Below are 26365 nucleotides of genomic sequence, written 5' to 3' on the forward strand. Positions count from 1 at the left end.
AGCAAACCGAACCACAACAGTATTCTTGTCTTACATACGTTTCTTAAACACAAGGACCTTAACAGACAAATGTTTGAGCCTGCAGTCTTAAGCCTGTGGTACACACTCACACCACGGCAGCCATACGGTTCATTGTTTTACATTGAGCTGCTTATAAAAAACAAGGAATCTTAAGTGAGTCTTTACAAGTTGGGGACTACATTGTGTTTGTATTTATAAAGGAATGTTACATTCAGGTCAAAAGCTTTTTTTGTGGAAAGTTGAATAAACATTGGCATGAAGCAGCATATTTGCCCTTTCTCATGTTGTTAACAGTATTAAAAACATTAAAAAAAATACCTTAAGGTAATTTAGAACAGCAAAAAATGTGTGAATAAATGTGCGATTAATATGCAATTAATCGCGAGTTAACTATGTACAACATGTAAAAAATGCAAAAAATGAATGGTTTGACAGCCCTAGTTTTTATATATTACCTCATATTTACTGTGTAAGTGTAGCTCCGTCTAAGCTATATTTCCTTCACATGTAGCTGATGTGTATTTCAATGAAACGTCACAGTCTGTGTTCTTATTTCCAAGGTTTACTGAAAAACCTTTCTTTCAATTACAAAAAACAAAAACTGTGGGATTATACGACAAAATAATATTCTCATGCAAGCACGGTCAAAACTAGTGTGCTCCCTCGGTTCCATAGCTTCACAAAACAAAATGCACGTACATCACATGATTTATATGTGATTTATACGTATGAGAAAGCTGCAGTCATTATTAATATTAAGCAGCACCTTGTGGACTGATATTAAAAACTGCGTATTACTCAACATACAGTTAAATCAAATATTACAAAATATAAATTATATAATCACTTTTTACATGTTCATATATGGCTCTAAGATACTGTAAAGCTGACTTATACCCCTTATATCTCTGTATTCTATTAAAGTGATGCATTGGTTTGTGACTGTTTCTGGAGACCGGGGAGGAAATGTACTGGGATTTGGCAGTTTTTTTTTTTTTTTTTTTTTTTTTTGGGGGGGGGAGGGGGTGGGGGGGGGGTGACGACATCCACTGCCAATCCAGGAAGCAGGAACACACGGAGACACACGTCAAGCACTGGAAATCTGCAACAAAAAACCACAAACAAAGCACGAAACCGGCACGGAGCCATCCAAAACACGAACAGCAATCGACCTAAATCTTGAGATCTGATCGCAGTCTGAGCTAAGCTATCGCTACCGCTACCTAAAAACTAGAGAGCCAGCATGCAGGTGAACAAGCCAGTGTGTATGTCTATGTGTGTGTGTGTGTGTATGTATATGATCATGCATGTGTGTGTGTGTGTGTGTGTGTGTATGCATGTGACTAAATGACTATATGTGTGTATGTGTGTATGTGTATGTGTGTGTGTGTGTGTGTGTGTGTGTGTGTGTGTGTGTGTGTGTGTGTGTGTGTGTGTGTAATAAACCAAACAAAGCTCCACCTGAAGTGTATCTATAGTGGGGGAGGGGGGGGAGCAACCCCGCCACCCGCGAGACCAGAGGCCGACAAGGAAGAGCCCGGAACCCAGGCCACCGGCAACCCCACAGAGGGGAGAAGTAGGAGGGAGGCAACCCACCGCCTGCGAGGCCCCCCCCCCACCTGGCGGCGGCCGAGGGGGCCCGCGGGCGGGGCCCCCACGGCGCGGAAAGAAGCAGCCAGGGATCCCGCGGCGGCGGACCGCGACCCAGGCAATCCCCGGCCACCCGGTCCGGGCCGGACACGCGGCCAGGAGGCCCTCACCCTTCAGGCCAACGACCCCCACCCGGCAGGGGGCCAGCCTGCCCGGAGAGACAGAGCCGCCCCGGCCGCCAACGCGGGCAGGCGCACCCGTCCCCCACGAAAGTGGCCCTCCAAGACCAGAGGGGCGCCCCGCCATAGAGGCAGCGGGGGGGACCGGAGACGGGCCCGGAGAGAGGGAACCCCCCAACAAGGCGACACCCGCGCAGGCCCGAAAACGGAGGGCCCCAGACCCAGGCATCCCATTCATTCATCCATTCACCTATCCGATACCTATACTAATAATAATATAATATACTATACATAATAATAATACTAATAATACTAATAATAATACTAATAATAATAATAATAATAACCATCTTTGTATAATATAATATTGATAAATTATTAAGTTTTTGATGTCCTGCCAATGGAGGCTCAAATCCTCCATGGCAGGACCCTTCCATACCGCATTCTCACCGACACAGACATACAATCACGCACCGTTTCCCCCTCCCCGGGGGGGTCCAGCACCGCCAGAAGGCACCCCAGGCTGCACGGCGGGCCCCGCCAGGCCCGGGTAACCCGACCCACCCGTCCCAGGCCCAGGCCGGTGAGGGAACGCGGGTGATGTGGGACCCCCTCCCGCCCCTTGTGTTGAGTGCATGTGATTAATGCCATAAAAACAGGGAGGAGGGAGGGCCAAGTATCGATTGACACCGACCCCCCCCCCCCTCCCGAACTACGTGTCCTTGTCAAGTGTATTTATAAAATGTTGAATGTGCAGTGTCTATTTTGCTGTTAAAACCGTGAGGCGGGGAGTGCCAGGCCCCGCGGGACAGTGCCCCCCACGACCCGGACCCCCCGCCTTTCGCCTATGTGCGTATGAATCGTGTAGGGGGGGCAAGAGGGGGAGCGGAGGCCGAAGCCAGGAAGCAGGACCAGCAAAGCCGGCCCTGATAAGACACCCGCGTCCCCCCACCGGCCGTCCAGTAGACGGGGGCCGGCCCCCCGAGCCGGGCAAGGGCCCCACCGTACCCCCAAGGGCGCCCCCGGCGCCGCCGGAGCCCCCAGACGGAGGGGGAAACGGTCCAACATCCTCCCATTCATACTGACAACATAAGACATAGATACCTGGGAATGGTGCCATCCCGCCGTCGCGCCCGCCGTGCACCCCCCGGTCAGGGGAGGCCCGCTCCCCGGACCCGGCCCCACCCCCCCCCGAGGCCACCCCGGCGGGCACCCCAAGGGTCCCGGAGTCCCCACATCCGCAGGGGCACTTGGCCCCCGCCCAGCGACGGAGGACCAAGGCAGCAATGCCCCCCCAGCGCAGACAGCCACCCCCCACCCAGGCAGGGCCGGGCCCTCCGGGTGGGATTTGGCAGTTTTAACGGCTCGATGGTAATCCGCCAAGCAACTACGGAGAATCTGGAGGGACACGTGGAGGCGATCCTTCTGCCACTTGCGCTCAGCCCGCCTACAGGCACGTCTGAGGTTGTGCGTTGCATCGTTGAGCCATGGAAATGTCTGTGCTTTCATGCATCTGGGTTTAAGAGGAGCAATGGAGTCCAGAATTACAGTGCAGGCTGAAGAGAACATAGATAGAAGCTGATCAGTAGTAAGATCAGAGCTAAGGCCCAGTGACGGCCTACACAAGGTGGAGTCATTAAAAGCGGCTGATAATTGGCAGTCGAGGGGTTAATCAGGCAGGAGGCCCGTTTGGAGACACTACGGGTATTACCTGAGCATGGGGCTGATACAGAGAACAGAATAGGGGAGTGGTCGGAGAAAGACATGGCACAGATTTCATTCACAGATACCGAAACATCATAGGATAACACAAGATCAAGTGTGTGGCCTTTTTCATGAGTTGAACTGGAGACGGCTTGTGTAAAACTATGAAGTTCAGAGATGAAGTTCAGAAAGGCGGTCAGAGGCTGTGACTCGCAACAAACATGGACATTAAAATCACCACAGACTATGATGTGATCATATTTAACCATAAGCACAGACAAAAAGTCAGCAAAGTCATGGATAAAGTTTTGTTGAATTTAAGTGGACGGTGGACGGTACACCACTGCACATACAACGGGGGACGACATAATTAATTCAAACAGTTGCAGTTCAAAGCTAGCAAAACCAGTGTGTGGAATCTGCCGGCAGTGAAAAAGGGACTTTTAAACAGAGGCCACACCTCTACCGGTCACTCGGGGGGATTTCCAAAAGTTACAGTCCTGTGGAAGGAGTTCAGAGAACAGCAGCAGCTGCCACTGAAATACATGAATATCTGAGAAGTTTGTAAAACGCTGGAAGACAGAAAAAAAATGAGCTGAAACTTTGTACATCTTCATCTTCATCATTATCACGGTCCAGTCAGAGTCTGTCCACACAAACTGGTGCTGATTCAACCTCTAGGACCATCAGGACACGACTCATCCGTCCTGGTTACTCTCACATTCCCCACCTGTAGAAAGAAGAGAGCAGATAAAGGAGTGTTAGCAGAGATCCCTCCATCAGAGGGAAGAAGAAAGAAGACAGCAGATAAAGGAGTGTTTGCAGAGATCCCTCCTTCAGCTGTAGATGGAAGAAGAAAGAAGAGAGCAGACAAAGGAGTGTTTGCAGAGATCCCTCCATCAGAGGGAAGAAGAAAGAAGACAGCAGATAATGGAGTGTTTGCAGAGATCCCTCCATCAGCTGTAGAGGAAGAAGAAATAAGAGAGCAGATAAAGGAGTGTTTGCAGAGATCCCTCCATCAGCTGTAGAGGAAGAAGAAATAAGAGAGCAGATAAAGGAGTGTTTGCAGAGATCCCTCCATCAGCTGTAGAGGAAGAAGAAAGAAGAGAGCAGATAAAGGAGTGTTTGCAGAGATCCCTCCATCAGCAGTAGAGGGAAGAAGAAAGAAAGATCAGATAAAGGAGTGTTTGCAGAGATCCCTCCATCAGCAGTAGAGGAAGAAGAAAGAAGAGAGCAGATAAAGGAGTGTTTGCAGAGATCCCTCCATCAGCTGTAGAGGAAGAAGAAAGAAGAGAGCAGATAAAGGAGTGTTAGCAGAGATCCCTTCTTCAGCTGTAGAGGGAAGAAGAAATAAGAGAGCAGATAAAGTAGTGTTTGCAGAGATCCCTTCTATCAGCTCATTCAGGACTTCAGAGTTCAGAGCTGCAGTGGAGCAGCTGTGTGTCTGAACATCCTGGAAGGCCGTCAGCTGGAATACTCCTTTATTTCTGGATACATGAACACCAGCACAACACTGGTCTACAACAAACATCTGGACCCTCTGATTGGCCGACTGTCTCTGTTTCTGTCCAATCCTGCAGCCTGTCATCATACTCCTCTCACAGCTTCATGAGGAAAGCAGCTGCTGAGAAGCTGCAGATTCACTGGAAACACTGATCTTTGTTTTGATACCAACTGGTTTTAGTAGAAAACTGCTGGAAGCAGCAGAACCGAGTCCAACCTCCACTGACCTGAGAGTCTGCAGCTTGTAGTCTGGACTGTACACCAGATCATAAAGCTGCTCCACATCTGCAGCCTGCAGGTTGTTGAATCGGAGGTCCAGAAGTTTCAGATGGGAGGGGTTGGACTTCAGAGCTGAGACCAGAGAAGAACAGCTGGTCTCTGACAACCTGCAGCTCTCCAACCTGAATAAATAATAAAAGATGTGAGCTGACCCTCCAGGATGCAGGTTAAAACAGTCCAACAGAACCAGTGAAAAAGATCTTCATCAATATTCATGACATCATGCTGCTGCTCCAATAAAGACATAGTGACTTCAGCTCTTCAGCTCTGCAGCTACACCAGTGGATCCATTCATACAAACTCAAGTTGTGCAATTCAGCATCATATTCATCATTTTACATGATCCATACAGATGACAATTAGAAAGGTGATGGACTTTATGAAGGCTGATGTTCATATTGATGTCACACATGTAATCAATAGTCTGCGTATATTTCTCTTCAGTATTATTGACTTGATGATCAGAAAGGTCTGAGTTTGTGCTGATTTAAATAAAGTCAGTGATGAGGACGACAGTCTAGACAAGGGGTATTCAACTAAAACTTTAAGAGGTCCAGTTACAGAAAATTTACTTAAGCGGTGGTCCAGAACATCATGTTGGGCTACCATTCATGTGCTCATGTGAACTCTGAAGTTGTAAATGCTAATGAACATTTTGTGAACGTGAATTTGACTTTATAAAGCCGGCTCAACCCGAAATTGGGGGGGGGGGCCTGAAGCGGCACGCGTCCAATCACTGGGCTGGCGCTGGATACGTCACGCGGCGCGCGGAGGACAAATCTCCGCTTCTCCCACAGCTTCTGTCTATGTAACGCAGAACCATAAATCAGCCTTTAGAAAGCACCTTTACTTGTCTGCCTGTCTCGCACTCACTCGTTTCTCCGTCTTTCTTCTCGTCTCCGGCTCATTCGTCTCTCCATGTCATCTCCCTCTATGTCGCTAACTTCCTTTTCCACCCGTTACGCGCCTCTCATCTCTGTATATAGAGTCAAGCTAATTACACGGATTTGATTGGCCGAGCAGCATCATGTAGGATGGCTTAACTCGTATGCAATTGGTCTGTAAGGTCTGCTAAACAAATGCCGTAAAGAATAGTAAAGCTGCGCTGGTTAAAATAGAAGTGGACCGTCAAAATGTAGAATCCCTCAGTAATTTATTGATTAAAGGTCTGGGTCCGCGGAGGACAGCGTCTGGACCTGGACCTGGACCGCGGTCCGCCAGTTAGTGACCTCTGGTCTAGACCATGTAAAGTCCATTCATGTCACGTGTTTCTGTCCCAATAACACATCTGTTTGTAAATGATGTTTTGGACGATAAAGTTTTCATTCCTAGAAGGACTTTGTGAGCAGAGAAAGAGTTTCAGGACAGGAGGACGTCTGTGTTTATTCAGCCTTCATGAAAGACATCTCTTCTCCAGTGATGGATCTGGAACTTGTGCAGAAAACTTTTGTCTGATTAAAACATTTGATTCATCAAGAACAGATGCATGATGGTACAAAAACGTATAAATCTGAACCCTTACAGGGAAACTAAAACCAAATACTCATCAAAATATGGAAACTAATTGATGCTCCAGGGTTTAATGTAGTTTATAATGGCAGAAACAGTTTTAATGGAATTTGAATTCAAATATCAGTATTTCTATGTAAATATTAAATTAAGGTAAAACTTTATTGAACCTGAGTTTTGATGTAAAAATTTTAACTTGTTAAAATATTTTCTTCCATAAACCAATCCAATATTCATAATTTCCATGTTTTTATGGAAACATTTCTTCATCAATCAGTACATATTTGTCTGTTTAGGAGTTTTTAAAATATTTCTCTGAAAAAGTTGATTGAGTGACGACATAGTTTCAACACAAAGTTTCTGATGTTCTTGTTGAATGTTTTGTTGCTGATGAAGGAAACTCATCGTCTAGACAGCAGCTTTATTTCAGTTTAATAACTTCAACACACATGTATTTATATTTAGTTTTACACACTGAAAACCATAAAAAGACATAATTTGTTGCTCCTTAGGTCTTGATGTCACCTGGATGAAATTATCTTATGATCTTGACATATTGAGGAATAATATTAAAAAAACATAGAAAAAGATGTTTTTCCATGTTTAGAGTTTCATATTTGGTAAACTTGTATTTGTTAATGTGACATTTAATGTTAGTCAAAGGAAGCCAACGTTGGTTTGACTGATTTCATCCACAGTAAGAAGTTATTTAGTAAATGAGCTCTATAACTCATATATTGGACGACTACACATTCAGTCTGTCCACTATTGTCTGTCAGACTCTCTGAGTTTATTAACATCTGGATGACATTTTTCAACGTATTAGCTGTTAAGTTAATTCATGTTTCAGAAGATGTTTTATTCCAGGTTCAGACACATCTCTGGTACTTCATTTGTCCCTGTCTGACACATTCAACTGTTTAGATTTATGTCATAAATCAGAAGAGGAAGTTTAAGAAGAAACAAAGTGTTAGTGGACTAAAGCAGAGAAGAAGAACTGAGAGCAGTCAGATGGTCAGTGTGGATCAGTAGAAGATCAGCCTGATGTCTGCAGGTTAGTGTCAACACAACTTTCACATCAGATTCATCTGAACACACAACTAAAACATGTCTGACCTCAGACCCTCCAGTCTGCAGTCTGGACTCTCCAGAAATCCACTCAGATGTTTCACTCCTGAATCCTGCAGGTTCTTGTTCCCACTCAGGACCAGGTGTTTCAGATGGGAGGGGTTGGACTTCAGAGCTGAGACCAGATAATAACAGCTGTTCTCTGACAACCAGCAGAACTCCAATCTGAATAAAGGATAAAAGATGTGAGCTGACCCTCCAGGATGCAGGTTAAAACAGTCCAACAGAACCAGTGATAAAGATCTTCATCAATATTCATGACATCATGCTGCTGCTCCAATAAAGACGTAGTGACTTCAGCTCTTCAACTCTGCAGCTCCACCAGTGGATCCATCCATACAAACTCATGTTGTGCAGCCAAAATTATTCAAGTATCCACACAAACAATCATGTCAGGAGGAATTCTGGGACCGGGTCAACTCATTCATTTGTATGAAGAGAAAATGAAGCATTTGTTTGAATGTTAGAGACACAAAAACATGAAGAACTGATGTCTAATATTGCATGTAGTAAAACTAGTTTCAAGTGTTAAACAAGCAGATAAACTTGTTATTGTAACATGTTGTGTTTGAATATCTCAGTCCGTACAAATGCTAGAACATTAGTGTTTGCACAGAAGCAGGGCTGGACTCGTTACCATGGAGATTTCTGGTGTTCAGCTAACCTGGTCTGGACCAGAATAACAAGCAGGACTTCTTCATCCTGCTGCTCCATCTGATCAGTCAGCTGTCACTCTGATCAATCGGTCATTTCATCAATACTTATTCATCATTTCTGTGTGCTTGTTTCCTCATTTTCTTCATCATTTTACAAATAAATTACAATTTAGCATCATCTTCATTTTACAGGCTCCACACAGATGAGAATTGGAAAGGTGATGGCAGCTTAATTTCCCTTTTCTTACTTCAACACATGTGTATTTATATCCAACCCAGTCTCACATAAAAACGTACCCTGCCTACGTTGGTCCAAAGTGTAAAAATGTAGAGGGGTTACAATAATAGCCTTGGAATTGTTACTTTGTTACATTTTTTCTGCCTATTCGTTTTGCGTCCAAGTCACGTGACTTTCAAGATTCTGGCCGTGACACCAAAAAACATTGCGGACATTTCTCATTTTTTGTGAAAAAAAATCTATATTTTGAGTTAGTTTCTGCATAAAAATTCATTTTGATAACATTTCTAGCGAGAAATATATATTTTACTTTCATAATATTCACTCAGTGAATGTACATAATCACTCGCTTGCTCGCCAGAATAAAGGCTGATTTATGGTTCCGCATTACACCAACACAGAGCCTACGCCCTACCCTACTCTGTACCCTACGCCGTAGGTTCTGCGTCGATTTAACGCAGAACCATAATTCAAGCTTAATATGAAACTGCAACGTTTTCAACCTGATCTCACAAAAATCTGTGAAATGCCCACGACCTCTCACCACTATTTTCTGTAGCACCAGCACGGAAAGTGGTATATTCCGTGTGAGCACCACGGATATTGTACCTATGCAACCGTTTCCTACTTCTAACCGATCATAAGTGGTGCTTTAACCTATACAGCTTTATGCTAATCAGCGCCATATTTGTAGTCACATTAGTTTGGGTTAAACCTACAGTAAACCTAACCCTGACGTATAAAAACATTTTAAAAAACATATATCAATTGAATATATCTATTGTGTAGTGCATCTGAATTAGTAATGACATTTTATAGAGATGATGTATGTTAAGGAATTGTAAATATGTTTGTTTATTTAGGATATGTGGCAGGACGAAGCTCGACTCCAGAGGTTGGTAAACAGGACTTTATTCCAGACAACGGAATCACAGCTGACTACAGAAACTGACAGTTGACAACTGACTAGAACACGCGTTGCTAAGCAACCATAAAATGCCCCGTGACCACGCCCCCTTCCATACAGTCCTAATGGGTGCGAGGTCCAGAATTGTGTCCGCGACAATACTTTATTTAACGTCCTGTAACTGACCGATGTATTCACAGTGATTCAATATAAGTTGTAAATGTACCTGTGTACGGTTTATTTTAATATTTACCGTTCAAAAGCACAACATAACCATTTACTTCCACGTGCACTCGTCACGTGATAAGGATCCCTTATCTTTATTTACTGTTTGCTATTTTTAAATCTGGGTACAGCGAGCAAAATAACCGGAGTCAAATTCCTTGTTGGACAATGTTCAAACCTGGCCAATAAAGATGATTCTGATTCTGATTCTGATTCTGATTCTGATTCTGATCAAGACGATCAACCATCAACTAATCCAACCGTGGAAAACATTTGAAAAAGCAGCAGAGAAAAGCAGCTGGAAATGACTTTGGAGGTCTGGAATATAATATGTAATCCTGGATAAATCTGTGAACTTTATATTCAGTTGGTTTCTGAAAAGACCTTAAGATCAAGATATAATTGACATTTTTCTGAATAGAATACTAATTATAAATATCACATTTCTAGTATTACCTACAGTATTTAAATGTTGGATCAAATGTATTTTTCTTATTTCCCAGTTGATTCTTGTTTGTTCAGATGGGAGGGGTTGGACTTCAGAGCTGAGACCAGAGAAGAACAGCTGATCTCTGACAGACCGCAGTACTCCAATCTGAATAAAAAGTAAAACATGTTCCAGTCTCATCAGAGAAGTGTTTCTTCAAATATCAACTTTGTCATCAGGTCCATGTGGGTCACCACTGTATCTGGACTTTATAAAACAGGTTTTACACTTTTGTTACATCCATGATGTGGGTTCCTGGTTGTTCCTCTGACATGTTCACCTTTACTGAACATCCTGAGCTTTTCTGTTCCAAGTCTGACACTAAATTAAGATGAAAACAACAACATACACACCAATCCTTTTGATTAGTGTTGATGTTCAAATATTGTTCAAAGCAGCGGTTTAGAGATCAGAAGCTGATCTAGCAACAATTATTAACACCAGAATGGATCTGTGGAGAACTGCTGGACTTTATATCATGTGTCCAGTTTTATATCATTTATGCAGGATTCCTGAGCTTTTTATCATAATGATCCTTGTATGTTATAAAGAGTTAAAATTATGTTTTATGAGAGCAGAAGATATTAAAATACTTTACTTTTAGTAATGTGTCATATTTGACCTAACTTGCAAACACCTAATAATTCTGTTACAACTGAGTTTATCAGTTAATATCTTACTTTTAAAGATAAGAATGATTGAATTCTGTATATTTATCAGACTAATTCAACAGATTCTGAAGTCTGTGTGAAACTAAACATCAGGTTCTGTATCGCTTGCACTTGAAAAGTCTTTGCTTGAACAACTAATGATCTGCTTGATTAAAGGACATTTCTGAATTAAACCCACACGGGAGGATCTAAGACACACTTCCTGTTAGGACGATCACTTTGACGCTCCACCTGTAGCCGTCAGTCCAACCTGTCCAGGTCTAAGGCCTCGTTTACACCCAGCAACAACGCTGCTGTTTTCATCAGTTTTAGCCGTTCGTTTACAGGAAAACGAAGCTCAAAGTCTCCAAAAACCATCATTCCTGGAAACGGACATTTAGGCTTCAGAACGTCTCATTATGGACAGAAACGTCACCAGCGTCATGTGTACCAGCTGTGTTTACGGTTTGTTTGGCCGCTGTGATCATGATGGAAGCTGTTAAGTGATAACTGACTTCACTACTGTCTTAATGTGGCTGTTCAGGTCTGAGTCAGAACCTCTCCCTGATTTCTGGGTTCTGAGTTGGCCTTTTTTTTTTAGCTTCACTACTTGAAGCTGAATGCCAACGTTTAATCGTATTTACTTTGTTCCAAACACAATTATTTCTGTTTTTATTTTCAATTAACTGAATTAAATCATGGCACATGCACTTTTTAATGTGATCAATGCATTTGATAAAATGTTTTAATTGGATTATAGTCTGTAGGTGAGATGCTTATATAGATTGGGGTGTCATCTGCATAGTCATGGGAGCATGTTTTGTTCTTTTTCATAATTTGAGCAAGTGAGAGCATGTAAATATTTAACAAAAGAGACCCCAGAATTGAACCTTGAGGAACTCCACATGTTATTTGTGTTAACTCTGATATGTAGTTACCTAAAGACACAAAATATTCTTTGTCTTTTAGAAAGGACTGAATCAGGTTAGAGCTGTGCTAGAAAGTCCCACCCAGTTCTTCAACCAGTCTATCAAGATGTTCTTGTTGATTGTGTTGAAAGCAGCACTGAGATCCAGGAAGACTAAGACTGAAATGTTCCCAGTATTGGAGTGGATATCATTAAGGACCTTTACTAGAGCTGTCTCAGTGCTGTGATGTGGACGGAAACCTGACTGGAACACATCAAAACCGTCATTTAGTGTCAGGACGTTGTGCAGGTTTTTGAAAAATGGGTTAAATTCAGGATATCAACATTCATACAAGAAAGGCCACTCCACAGCTACGAAACTTGATCTAATGACGGATGATTGGGTTATTGAATAAGTTACGCTGCTATGGTTTTGAATCAACTGCTATTGCATGTGGTAAAAGTTATTTATCTGATAGGAAAAGCACTGAATACTTTAATGGTAGTGATTCCAAGCTGAGAGCGTGAGCTGTGGGGTTCCCCAAGGGAGGTCTTTGGTTCTTTGGGTCCGCCTTTGTTTTCAATATTCATCAATGATTTACTGTTTATTCTTAATCATGCCACCATTGCAATGTATGCTGACGATTCAACAGTTTATACAACGGCAAATGTGCCTACTGATTTAACTGAGATTTAAAAAGTGGAATTAAAATTAACATAAAAATGGATGATAAGAAACAAACAAGTTCTGAATAAGGGGAAGAGAAAGTGTACTGTTTTAGGTCTAAAACATTTATTAAGGAATGACCCTGTGCTATGCTTAACTACGGGTGATGTAGTGATAGAGAAAGTAACAGAAGTGAAGGTATTAGGGGATGTTGTAGAGTCAAATGTCCTGGAATAGACAAGTTGACCCAATAGTGCAGAGATGGGTAGAGGTATAGCTGTGATTAAACACTACAGGAAGTTTCTGCCTAATGATTTGATTAACCAGGTGTCTTGTCAAATGTAGATTATTGCTCCGTGATTTGGTCCAGTACAACCAAACGTAACCTGGCCAGGCTGCAGGTAAATCAGAACAAAGCAGCTGGCTGAGTCATTCAGCAACGTTATCAGACCAGTGTGAGTAATGAATCCCCATTCATCCTGGTGAAGTGGAGAATGTAGGAGGCAATATTCATTGATGAGTTTAATCAATTAAGTAGTTATGACTAAAACACCAGAAACACCAGAAACACGCAAACATCAGCAGGTCATTTTCTGTTGCCTCCATGTAGAAGTAACTTAAAACAGAAGAATAACAGAGCGATGGTGGTGTGGAGTGAATTATCAGACCTTTGGACTTTAGATAATATGATAATCTTTAAGAAGAAGCTCAAGTTATTTTTGTTTACTCAGGAGAATAAATGGACTGTTATGAATTGAGCTATCAATCTGTTTATTGTGTTGACACTGTTTCCTTTTCCTCTATTTATTTTTTGTTTGTGTGTGTAGTTTTGCTGAAGGTGGTGTTAAAATGTGAACAACACATTACTATTTATTCTATCTCACACTGTCCAGAAAGTTGTTGTGTTGTTGAAAAATGGAAAATATTTTTTTATTCTTTTTAAATTGAGCTATTAATTTGATTTTTCTTAATATTTTGATTGAGAGTGTGATGAGAAAATGTAAATCATGACTTTCAAAAGAGGAAATGTAGAGTCATAATCCCATTGTGCTGCTTATAATGTTGTTTTTTACTTTGAGCAGGTGTCCTAGTGTCTGTTGTCTCTGAGTTGTGAGCATGTATGTTGATGTATTTTAATTAATGATAATGTTGTAATTAAGCTGACGATTCTGATGAGACCCCAGAGAAACTGCTGTGAAAGGTCAGCAGCTAACGGGGATCTAATAAAACAACCAATCAAACAGTTGTAATGGTCACCAGTTGAACACTTGGTGGATTCTGACCTGAGAGACTCCAGGTGACAGTGTGGATTCTCCAGTCCAGGACACAGCTGCTCCAGTCCAGAATCCTGCAGGTGGTTGTTGCTCAGGTCCAGTTCTGTCAGACTGGAGGACTGAGAGCTGAGAACTGAGGACAGAAGTGGACAGATGTCCTCTGAGAGGTTACAGCCACTCAGTCTGCAGATGAGATCAAAGAGAGATCATGAATTTCAATTAAATTCAATTCAATTCAATTTTATTTATATAGCGTCTAATACAACAGATGTTGTCTCTAGACGCTTTCCAGAGATCCAGAACATGAACATAAACATAAACATAAACCCCCGAGCAATTATTATATAAACAATGGCAGGTAAAAACTCCCCTAGTGGGAGAAAAACCTTAAGCCAAACAGTGGCAAGGAAAAACTCCCCTTTAGGAGGGAAGAAACCTTGAGCAGGACCAGGCTCATAAGGGGGGACCCTCCTGCCGAGGGCCAGACTGGTGGGTCAGGGACGGCAACAGCACAGCAGGCAGGTGGAAGCAGCAGCGGGATGACCAGAGGGGGGGGGGGGGGGGGGGGGGGGGGGGGTGTGTAGGCAGGCAGAAGCAGCAACAGCAGACATCCACGTAGGCAGGTGGAAGCAGCAATGGGATGACCGGGGATGGGGGGGGGGGGGGCGGGAACACAGGCCAGAACGCAGCTCCCAAGGCTCCAGCCTGCAAACATGCACAAAAGAGAGAAAAAAAAGGGGGGCCGGCACAAGAAACTACAGGAACGATGGACAAAAATGATAGCTATGAGATATTTATAATAGATAAAAATGGTAATGGAGAAGAGAGGAAGGGAAGAGGAGAGGAGAAGAAGAGTGAGAGGCACCGCCCAGCGGATCATGTCGGTCCCCCCTGCAGCATAGGCCTATAGCAGCATATCTACCACCAAGCTATATTTGAGACTAACTATTATAGTCTTGTTCTATAGCTGCAACTATGACTACTGACTCTAACACACTAGAGTTTACACTACCTAGAGATTTACCAACACCAGCTAGAGGTTTACTAAACACTAACTATAGGCTTTACTAAACAGAAAGGTTTTAAGTTTAGTTTTAAAGGTGGAGGTGGTGTCAGCCTCCTTAACCCAGATTGGAAGTTGGTTCCATAGTAATGGTGCCTGATAGCAGAACGCCCGCCCTCCAAATCTACATTTAGATACTCTAGGAACTACGAGTAAACCTGCACCCTGGGAGCAGAGAGCTCTGCCAGGAACATAATGCACTGTCAAATCTTGTAAATACTGCGGAGCTAAGTCGTTTTGGGCTTTATATGCAAGTAATAAAATTTTAAATTGAATTCTGAATTTTACAGGTAGCCAATGGAGCGACGCTAACACTGGAGAGACGTGGTCTCTCCTGCTGATTCCTGTCAGCACTCGTGCTGCTGCATTCTGGATCAGCTGGAGCCTATTCAGCAAATTACTTGGACATCCTGCTAACAACACATTACAGTAATCTAGTCTAGAAGATACAAACGCATGAACTAGTTTTTCTGCATCACTCTGTGAGAGGATTTTCCTAATCTTTGCAATATTACGGAGATGGAAAAATGCTATTTTACAAACCTGATTGACATATGGTTTAAACGACAAATCCTGATCGAAAACAACACCAAGGTTTCTCACAGTTGCACTGGAAGCCATCGCAACACCATCTAATCCCTTCCTAAGATGCTCTGGACCAAGAATGATAACCTCTGTTTTATCTGAATTTAGAAGCAAGACATTTCTGGACATCCAGTCTTTGATGTCCCTAAGACATGCCTGAAGTTTAACCAACGGTTCTGTCTCATCCGGCTTCATAGACAAGTAGAGCTGCGTATCATCAGCATAACAATGAAAGTGTATGCCGTGATTCTGGATTATACTTCCCAATGGCTGCATGTATAAACTAAACAAGATTGGCCCTAGCACTGAACCCTGCGGAACACCATAACAGACCCTTGACTGTTCTGAAGAAACCTCATGTACATGAACAAACTGGAACCTGTCAGATAGATATGATTTAAACCAACGTAGAGCTGTCCCTTTAATCCCAACAACATGCTCTAACCTGTGCAGAAAAAGGCCATGATCTACAGTGTCAAAAGCAGCACTGAGGTCCAGTAGAACCAGTATGGACACTAATCCCTTATCTGAGGTCCAGTAGAACCAGTATGGACACTAATCCCTTATCTGAGGTCCAGTAGAACCAGTATGGACACTAATCCCTTATCTGAGGTCCAGTAGAACCAGTATGGACACTAATCCCTTATCTGACGCCATAAGAAGGTCATTCGTGACTCGAACCAGTGCTGTCTCTGTGCTATGATGCATTCTGAACCCTGACTGAAAGACTTCAAACAGATCATTTCTATACAAATAGTCACATAACTGGCTTGAAACTGCCTTTTCCAGAATTTTAGATACAAATGGAAGGTTGGAAATTGGTCTATAATTAGCTAAGGTGTCTGGGTCAAGAGAAGGTTTTTTAAGTAAAGGTTTAATTACTGCCACTTTGAAAACCTGTGGTACATATCCTAAGTTTAGGGATAGGTTAATTTGGTCCAGTATTGTCGTACCAATAAGAGAAAAAACATTTTTGAATAGTCGAGTCGGGATGGGGTCTAACATACATGTGGTAGACTTAGCTCTATTGACGAGTGAGGTCAGCTCAGGGAGGTCTATAGCAGTGATTCTTAACCATAGGGCCGCGGCCCACACTTGGGCCGCGAGCGCCATCTAGTGGGCCGCGAAAAAAAATCAGTTTTGTACGTGTGGGCCGCGGGGGCCGCGGGACTGCATAGCAACTCCCGACCAAATGAGGAGAAGAAGACTCAGTTAGCTGTACGTGTAATAGTAAGAGAAATGGTGTGTATTTATAGAGAAAATCATTCATTTTGCACAGAGTAGGTTTAGATTCGCCAGGATTAGGGATCGATTACTTGGGTCTGCGCCCAGAGCGAGCGGCGTGATCATTTATCCTGACGCGTCCCCGCCGTCCCCGCGGCCGGGGAGGTCGGTGCCGCTCCGTTGTTACTGCTGAAGGATTGTAGAGTAGATGTGTGGGCTGGACTGTTGTTCGGGCTCGCAAAAGCATCGGAAAGTGACACGGCTGCAGCGGCCAGAGAGCTGCGGTGCTGGCTCTGCCCGTCGTAGCTGATCAGGCTCGGATGAAATCCGACACGCGCAGTCCTGACAATTTATTAATGTAAATAAAACTTAGTAAGTTACTTAGTAAGTAATTAGCTTGACTTTTACAGAGATGAGAAGCCTAACAGGTGGAAAGGGAGGTTCAACCCGGAATGGACAGATTCATCCTGGTTCAGTCTTCCCACTGGGACAAAACCAGTGTCTCATACGTTCAGAGACCGTGGCGTTCAAAGTGCGAAAGTGAAACGCCACTGAAACAAAACACAAAGTTTTTCATCAAACATATCCACTCAAGTCTGAACTGAAGTCACAGAAAATAAGCTGACCATCTTACTGTAAAACATGTTTGGGTCCAGATACAGCTGTGAAGCAGCCTTCTCCACAATGAACATAATTAAAACTAAATATCGTTCCAGGCTCATCAATGAGCACCTTCTCATGTGCATGAGAACCTGACACCATCCAGCCCAGATTTAAAGTCCTGACAGGAGAAGTTAGAGCTCAGTTCTCTCACTGAACGACAGAAAGTGGGGGCATAAGATTAAGGGGAAAAAAGAAAAACTGCAAAACTGTTCAATTATTAAGATGTGTTTATATTCATTTATTATAAAAATGTGTTGAGACAATTAACAAAGAAAAGGGGAAATTCAAACTGCTGGTAGAGAAATAAAATAAGATAGCATTTGAAAAATAAAATAAAATCTATTTTATTTTTAAGAGAAAAAAATATGTGTAATTCAAGTTACACATGTTAAGTGGCAAATATGTACTTTTTTAATATAACAGTCAGATGCAGATGTTGATACAACTATGAGGCTACTTGAATATATATATATATATATATATATATATATATATATATATATATATATATATATATATATATATATATATATATATATATATGTATGTATATTTATTATGATGTTCTGGACCTTCGCTTGAGAAGAATTTCTCTAAATGGACCTCTTAAAGTTGAATACCCCTGCTATAAAGTGTTAATATTTAATGGGCCCCGGGCCACTCTGTACTGAAAAAATTGGGCCCCAAGATCAGAAAGGTTAAGAACCCCTGGTCTATAGGATCAAAACAGTCTAGAGTCAAGTCAGAGCCTAGGGAAGTCGCTAAAGCTGAAGAAACACCTACAACCGGCTGGTTGATTTCTTCTCTAATTCTCGCGATTTTACTGTTGAAGAAGCTCATAAAGTCTTCACTACTGAGAGCTGCAGGAATACACGGCTCCACAGAGTTGTGACTCTTTGTCAGCCTGGCTACAGTGCTGAACAGAAAACGTGGGTTACTTTTGTTATCCTCTATCAACGTTGAATAATAAGCTGTTCTTGCTTTGCGAATGGCTTTTTTATATACTATTAGAATATCTTTCCATTCACGATAGAAGTCTACAGACTTACAAGAGTGCCACTTCCTTTCCATTTTACGCACGCTTTGTTTCAACATGCGAATATCTGAATTGTACCAGGGAGTTAAGCTCCTGTGGCTAGAAACCCTCCTTTTCAAAGGAGCAACTTCATCTAAAGCTGAATGCAACAAATCAGCAGTGTTACTAGCAAGAAAATCAACATCAACATCAGAGGTAGAACCCAGGTCACTGGCCTCTATTGCTTCAGTAGAGGCTTCACTATTTTCCACTGTCGCAAGATGAGCAATGGTCTCCTTAAATTTAGCAATAGCTTCATCAGACAAACATCTGCTAAAATAATACCTCCTATTTTGCACTTCAACATCAACAACATTCAATTCAAACGTTATTAAGTAATGGTCGGATAAAAGGGAGTTTACAGGTGACACCAACAGATCATCAGTTTCAACACCGTAGGTGAGAACGAGATCAAGAGTATGATCAAAACAGTGCGTCGGTTAGTCCACTTTTTGTGAGATACCCATTGATTCCAGAAGAGAATTGAAAGCTAATTTAAGATTATCGCTTTCAACATCCATATGAATGTTAAAATCACCCACTATGATGAATTTATCTGTACTGATCAATAATCCAGAAAGGAAATCTGAAAATTCAGACAAAAACTCTAGATAAGCACCAGCAGGGGGCCGATACACTACCACTAACACAACTGGCTTCTCTGATTTCCAGCTCGGAAATTTCAGACTAAGCGTGAGGCTTTCAAATGTATTATAATTGCACTTAGGTTAAATTTTTGTTTGGAGACTGGAGTTGCTGCGACTCCTCCGCCTCGGCCCGTGTTTCTAGGAATGTGATGATTAAAGTAGCCGGGCGGAGTTGATTCATTCAAACTAACATACTCTTCCTCCTGTAACCATGTTTCTGTTAAGCAGAAAACATCACTCCTGCTCTCTGTAATTATATCATTTACTAACAGAGACTTGGAGCTTAACGATCGTATATTTAGTAGTCCGCATCTAATTTTTTGGTCTCTTACTGGTACCAAATGTGCATTGGTTTTAATTTTTACAAGATTATTTTGGTTAACGCCTCTATAACGCCGCACCTGGTGAATTTGTGGAGGGCGGGGAACTGCAACCACTCCTATTTTGCTAGGCACCTGGTTAGAGTTACCAGTTACATCATGCAATCCTACAGTTTTGTTGGCAGCAGAGAAGTGTGTTAGACTACAGCTCTGCATCCTGGCCTGGACCCTGCGATGTCAGGGAGAGGGTCTAATGAAACAGGCCAAATTACTAGAGACAAGAGCAGCACCAAGAGCAGGTGGGATGAATGCCGTCCCTTCTGATCAGACCGGGCTTTCCCCAGAACGTTTCCCAGTTGTCAATAAAGTCCACGTCGTTTTCTGAACACCACCGAGACAACCAGCTACGGAGCGAGAGCATGCGGCTAAACATGTCATCGCTGGTCAGATTGGGGAGGGGGCCAGAGAAACCTACGGAGTCCGACATACGTTTAGCGTAGTTACACACCGAGACAATATTCATTCTGGTTACTTCTGACTGGCGAAGACGGGAGTCGTTAGCTCCGACATGGATGATAACTTTACCATATTTACGATTACCCTTTGCCAGCAGCTTCAAATTTGCTTCTATGTCGCCCGCTCTGGCCCCCGGGATACACCTAACTATGGTATCTGGAGTCGGCTTCACATGTCTGACTATGGAGTCTCCAATCACCAGGGTCGGCTTCTCAACGGGTGTGTCGCTGAGTGGGGAAAATCTGTTTGTCATGGTTGGTTTGCTTAGAACCCAAGTGCAGGAGACAGAGGGAGGCTGGAGGCAGGAGTTCTCAAAAACAAAAGGGATTTATTCCATAAAAAGGCAAAAACAAGGCGCTGCAGAGCAGGATCAAAAACCACAAAGAACAAAACTGGGAGCACATGGAGGAGGGAACAGTACGGACCGACAGGGAACCAAGGAATGACAAGACAAGATATACTGAAGGTATAACGAGACAAGACGATACACAGGTGCGGACACAATCAGGGCAGATGGGACACAGGCGGGGCAAGACAGAACTGAAAGTCAAAAACACTGGGGGGAAGTGTCAAACCCTGACAGTACCCCCCCCTCAAGGGACAGATCCCAGATGTCCCCAGAGTCCTAACCCAGGGTGGGCGGAGGGGGCCTGGAGGAGGGCCCAAGCCACGCACGGCCAAAGTTCCGGGGGCCGACCTCGGGACCGGGCAGACCAGCGAGACAGCTCGGGGGGGCATCCCCGAGGCCTAGGCCTGGGTCTTGGCGGGGGGCATGACGGGGATTCTTGGCGTGGCTCGGGGACTTGACAGGGCTCGGGAACCTGACGGGGCTTGGGAACCTGACGGGGCTCTGGGACCGCCTCAGGAACAGAGGACTGCGGGACCGCCTCAGGAACAGAGGGCTGCGGGACCGCCTCAGGAACAGAGGGCTGCGGGACCGCCTCAGGAACAGAGGGCTGCGGGACCGCCTCAGGAACAGAGGGCTGCGGGACCGCCTCAGGAACAGAGGGCTGCGGGCCCGCCTCAGGAACAGAGGGCTGCGGGACCGCCTCAGGAACAGAGGGCTGCGGGACCGCCTCAGGAACAGAGGGCTGCGGGGCCGCCTCAGGAACAGAGGGCAGCGGGGCCGCCTCAGGATCCGGAGTCGGGGCTGACAGGAGGCGGGGAGCCGGAACAGGAGCAGACAGGAGGCGGGGAGCCGGAACAGGAGCAGACAGGATGCGGGGAACAGGAACAGGAGCAGACAGGATGCGGGGAACCGGAACAGGAGCAGACAGGATGCAGGGAACAGGAACAGGAGCAGACAGGATGCGGGGAACCGGAACAGGAGCAGACAGGATGCGGGGAGCCGGCGTCGGGGGGCAGAGGATCCCCGGAGCTGCCCGAGTGGGGACCCGGGTCCGTGGCGCTGGCTGCGGAGGTACCCGGGTCCGAGGTGCCGGCTGCGGGGGTACCCGGGTCCGAGGTGCTGGCCCCCCCTCGAGGGGCGCCGGCCCCCCTCAAGGGACAGATCCCAGATGTCCCCAGAGTCCACATCCAGGGCGGGCTGGGGGGGAACACGGGTCCTCGGAGCTGGCTGGGGGGGGACACGAGTCCTCGGAGCCGGCTGGGGGGGGGGCACGGGTCCTCGGAGCCGGCTGGGGGGGGGCACGGGTCCTCGGAGCCGGCTGGGGGGGGGCACGGGTCCTCGGAGCCGGCTGGGGGGGGGCACGGGTCCTCGGAGCCGGCTGGGGGGGACACGAGTCCTCGGAGCCGGCTGGGGGGGGACACGGGTCCTCGGAGCCGGCTGAGGGGGGTCCAGAACCATCACCGGAGGAGGGGCTGATGCGTCCGGGACCACCACAGGAACGTGGGGAGGTGCATCCGAGACCACCACAGGAACGTGGAGAGGTGCGTCCGGGACCACCACAGGAACAGGGACAGGTGCAGGAGCTGGAGCCGGAACAGGCTGGGGCTGGCGCTGACGCCGTCGCCGTTGCCTTTGCAGGATCCTGGGCCCACCCAGAGCCAGGCGTGTTCCCCAAAAGGGGTCCCAACACTCACGCATGTTTTTAGCCGCTTCACGGCAGAGGAAGTCCAACATGGTGAGGTACTCTCCCGCTGGGTCCACCTGGTCGGTCCGTTCTGTCATGGTTAGGTTGTTTTAGGACCCAAGTGCAGGAGACAGAGGGAGGCTGGAGGCAGTAGTTCTCAAAAACAAGGGGTTTATTCCAAAAAGGCAAAACAAGGCGCTGCAAAGCAGGATGAACAAAAAACCAGGATCAAGGAAAAGGTACGAGGAGACATGGAGGAAGACACAGTACGGACCGACAGGGAACCAAGGAATGACAAGACAAGATATACTAAAGGGATAACGAGACAAGACGAGACACAGGTGCGGACACAATCAGGGCTGATGGGACACAGGCGGGGCAAGACAGAACTGAAAGTTACAAACACTGGGGGGGAAGTGTCAAACCCTGACACTGTTAGACACATGAAGCGGGTGGTGGTGTTCCGTGAGCCCTTTACTACGCTTCCTCCGAACCGTCACCCACCGGCCCTGACTGTCCTGACTAGCCGGCTGCTCGGGAGCTGCAGGGGAGCGGCTAGCCTCAGCTGCTACGGGCCGGTCCGCCGCTAGCATGAGGTTATTTAAAAGTTTATTATGTCATTTAACAAAGAAATGTAGGATATAATATCAATGAGTGCTGATTATTTCAACGCATAATCATTAAGTATTGATCAAAGTGATCGCTGCATTTATTTTCTCTACATGTAAAGTTCCTTGAGATGAATCATTGAGGAGAACTGGTCCCACATAAACCTGAACTTAGTTGAACAGTGAATTTAACTGGTTTCCTCCAAGAACATGTGATTGTAACTAAAACAGATGTGTCCGTGTTTGTCCTTACACAACTTTCTTGGAGGCTTTGACCACCGGCAGCAGCCTCCGTAGAGCCTCCTCTGAACCTGAGAACTTCTTCAGGTCAAACACCTCCAGATCTTCTTCTGATGACAGTAAGACGAAGGCCAGAGCCGACCACTGAGCAGGAAACAGTTCATCTGTGGATAGACGTCCAGACCCCAGGTACCGTTGGACCTCCTCCACCAGAGAACCATCGTTCAGTTCATTCAGACAGTGGAACAGGTTGATGCTTCTCTCTGCAGACAGATCCCCACTGATCTTCATCTTGATGTATTCAACTGTTTCCTGTTTGTTCTGTGAACTTCTTTGTTTTGGTTCCAGCAGACCTCGTAGGAGAGTCTGATTGGTCTCCAGTGAAAGACCCAGGAGGAAGCGCAGGAACAAGTCCAGGTGTCCGTTTTGACTCCGTAAGGCCTTGTCCACAGCACTCTGATAGAGGTCAGTCTCTGTGTTTCTCTGTTCCTCCAGCAGGTTGACTCCAGACTTGATGAAGGTCAGACGGACATGAAGAGCAGCCAGAAACTCCTGAACACTCGGATGGATGAAGCAGAAGACCTGGTCCTGGTACAGGTTGCTCTCATCTCTAAAGATCTGGGTGAACACTCCTGAGTACACTGAAGCCTCTCTGACATCGATGCCACACTCTCTCAGGTCTGGTTCATAGAAGATCAGGTTTCCTTTCTGCAGCTGCTCAAAAGCCAGTTTTCCCAGAGACTCCACCATCTTCCTGCTGTCTGGACTCCAGTGTGGATCCGTCCCAGCTCCTCTGTCATACTTGACCTTCTTCAGTTTGGCCTGGACCACCAGGAAGCGGATGTACATCTCAGTCAGGGTCTTGGGCAGCTCCCCTCCCTCTCTGGTTTTCAGGACTTCCTTCACGACCGTAGCAGTGATCCAGCAGAAGACTGGGATGTGGCACATGATGTGGAGGGTCTGTGATGTCTTGATGTGGGAGATGATCCTGCTGGTCTGTTTCTTATCTCTGAACCTCTTCCTGAAGTATTCGTCCTTCTGTGGGTCAGTGAACCCTCTGACCTCCGTCACCATGGAGACATAATCATGAGGGATCTGATTGGCTGCTGCGGGTCGTGTGGTGATCCAGAGCCGAGCAGAAGGAAGCAGGTTCCCCCTGATGAGGTTTGTCAGCAGCACGTCCACTGAGGTGGACTCTGTAACATCAGTCAGGTCCTCATTGTTGTGGAAGTCCAGAGGAAGTCGACTCTCATCCAGACCGTCAAAGATGAACACAACCTGGAAATCTTCAAAGTTGCAGATTTCTCTGGTTTCAGAGAAGAAGCGATGAACAAGTTCCACCAAGCTGAACTTTCTCTCTTTCAGCCTATTCAGCTGTCTGAAGGTGAATGGAAGCAGGAACTGGATGTCCTGGTTGGTTCTGCCTTCAGCCCAGTCCAGACTGAACTTCTGTGTTAGGACTGTTTTCCCGATGCCGGCCACTCCCTTCGTCATCACTGTTCTGATTCGTTCATCTCTTCCAGGTGGGGGTTTAAAGATGTCTTCCTGTCTGACGGTTGTTTCTGCTCCGTCTGGTTTCCTGGAAGCTGCTTCAATCTGTCTGACTTCATGTTCTTTGTTGACCTCTCCGGTCCCTCCCTCTGTGATGTAGAGCTCCGTGTAGATCTGCTCCAGAAGGGTTTTCTTTCCTGCTTTAACCATCCCCTCAGACACATGCTGGTGCTTCTTCTTCAGCTTAGACTTCAACTTTTTACAAACTTCAACTAACGTACCTTAATGAAAGAACGTAAAGACAGAGATTTAGTGTTTTATGAAGTTCACTCAACAACTTAATTAAAAAAAACAATAATTCAATCAAGATCTGAACATCCGCTGATTAGCTGTAACTCTATGACGAGCTGTCTGTTGGAGTCAATGAAACAGTCAGTTATTGTCTAAACAGGATAATATCTTCATAGTAAGATGGTTTTTGTGTTTTTTCCTTCTCTAAAACAGACCTTTATCTCTTTTCATCTCCTTTAAAATCGTCTTGGCCACCGCTCTGGCCTTTGAGGAGAACCTCTCCATCATCAGATTTACTGTGTCCAATATGTCCGCATGCTCCAGATGACTCACTGGGATCGGGTTGAAACCATGCTTTGATTGATCTGCATTCACCAGGTACCAGTGGAATTCCTTCAGCTCACTGGAGTCCAAATCCTCCAAAGTGTCCTTCAACCACATTTTTACCTTAAAGAAAGAAATCATCATAAATTAAGTCTTAAAATCTGAATTCTTGACAGAGAATCAACTGGACTTGAACAAACTCAGGAACATCCAGAAATTTGAAAACGGGTTACAGACGAGTGTTTCCCAACTCTGGCCCTCAAGGGTTGCTGCCCTGCATGTTTTAGATGTTTCCTGCTCCAACAGGCCCACGTTTGGATCTGCAGGTCTTCTTGGCAGGAGCGGACTCCAGCCGACCCAGTAAAACCAAAGAGGAGTCTGGCAGTCAGCTGGACCATTGACGCTGTTGCGTCCAGTCTGGTAGTAATGGGCTTCCGATCATCTACATCGATGTCATATCACAACACAACAACTCTTGTACCAACTGACACGCATGATGAAGACGCTCCTGAAAACTACCATCAAAGACTGTGCCACCCTCTTAAATAGCCCAAACCAAATTGGTCCAATTGGGCAGCTACCATCTGCAGGGGGTTTACTCTCCTCCATAAACATAACAAGTTCAAATAACAAGGTAACAAAAAGACAAGACCACAATACCTTAATCATTTAACAATAATCATAACACTTAAACATAATCCCACATAAATCCCAAACTGAAAAATGACAATAAATTGGTACATTTACAAATCCAATCACCCCTCACCTGTCTGACACATTCACACCTGTCAGCACTCAGCATGAATAAAGGCGTGGTCCCACTGCGGTGCGCGCCTCCGCAATGGGACCCAGCTGCCTGACAGCTGCGTAGCATGCAGGTGAGCAAATGCTGACCAGTTTTATTCAACAAAAACAAAATGAATTGTGACTAGTTGATACCACACTACATTGACTGCAACTAAAAAACATTACAATAAACCTTGGTCCCTGAGCTCATGAGGGGGAGAGAAATGTGCATGTTCACTTTCTCACAGTGATCTGTGTTGATTTAACCGTGTAATCATTGTTGGTGATTTTAACATGCATGTGGACAATCCTCAGGACATGTGGACAACCCTCAGGACATGTGGACAATCCTCAGGACATGTGGACAACCCTCAGGACAAAGGAACTAAAGACCTACACACTTTGGGCGGACGCTGCATGTAACAGAGAGCGAACACAATAGGGGGCGGAGCTAGACCTGCTGGCTCTGCCGGTCTGAGCATCTCAAAGGTTAGTATGTCTGATGTGAGCATGTCTGAAACAAACAGATCCCACAACACCAGGTCGTAGATCTTTTATTTCTTATTAGAACAATG

At 45.1% G+C, this 26365-nt stretch overlaps 1 protein-coding gene across 1 annotated transcript in view; it reads right to left on the minus strand.

Annotated features, from left to right (window-relative positions):
- LOC133425135 (NACHT, LRR and PYD domains-containing protein 12-like) overlaps positions 1–26365 on the minus strand; it is a 105721-nt gene that overhangs the window by 62600 nt on the left and 16756 nt on the right. The window contains exons 6-9 of the mRNA XM_061715815.1: positions 24896–25127; positions 22912–24670; positions 13934–14107; positions 5290–5398 (exon numbers count right to left, since the gene is read on the minus strand). Of these exons, the coding sequence (XP_061571799.1) occupies positions 5290–5398; positions 13934–14107; positions 22912–24670; positions 24896–25127 (2274 nt within the window). The remainder of the gene's footprint in view (positions 1–5289; positions 5399–13933; positions 14108–22911; positions 24671–24895; positions 25128–26365) is intronic.

The sequence above is a fragment of the Cololabis saira genome, chromosome 24, assembly GCF_033807715.1.
Source record: "Cololabis saira isolate AMF1-May2022 chromosome 24, fColSai1.1, whole genome shotgun sequence".
Taxonomy (NCBI): domain Eukaryota; kingdom Metazoa; phylum Chordata; class Actinopteri; order Beloniformes; family Belonidae; genus Cololabis; species Cololabis saira.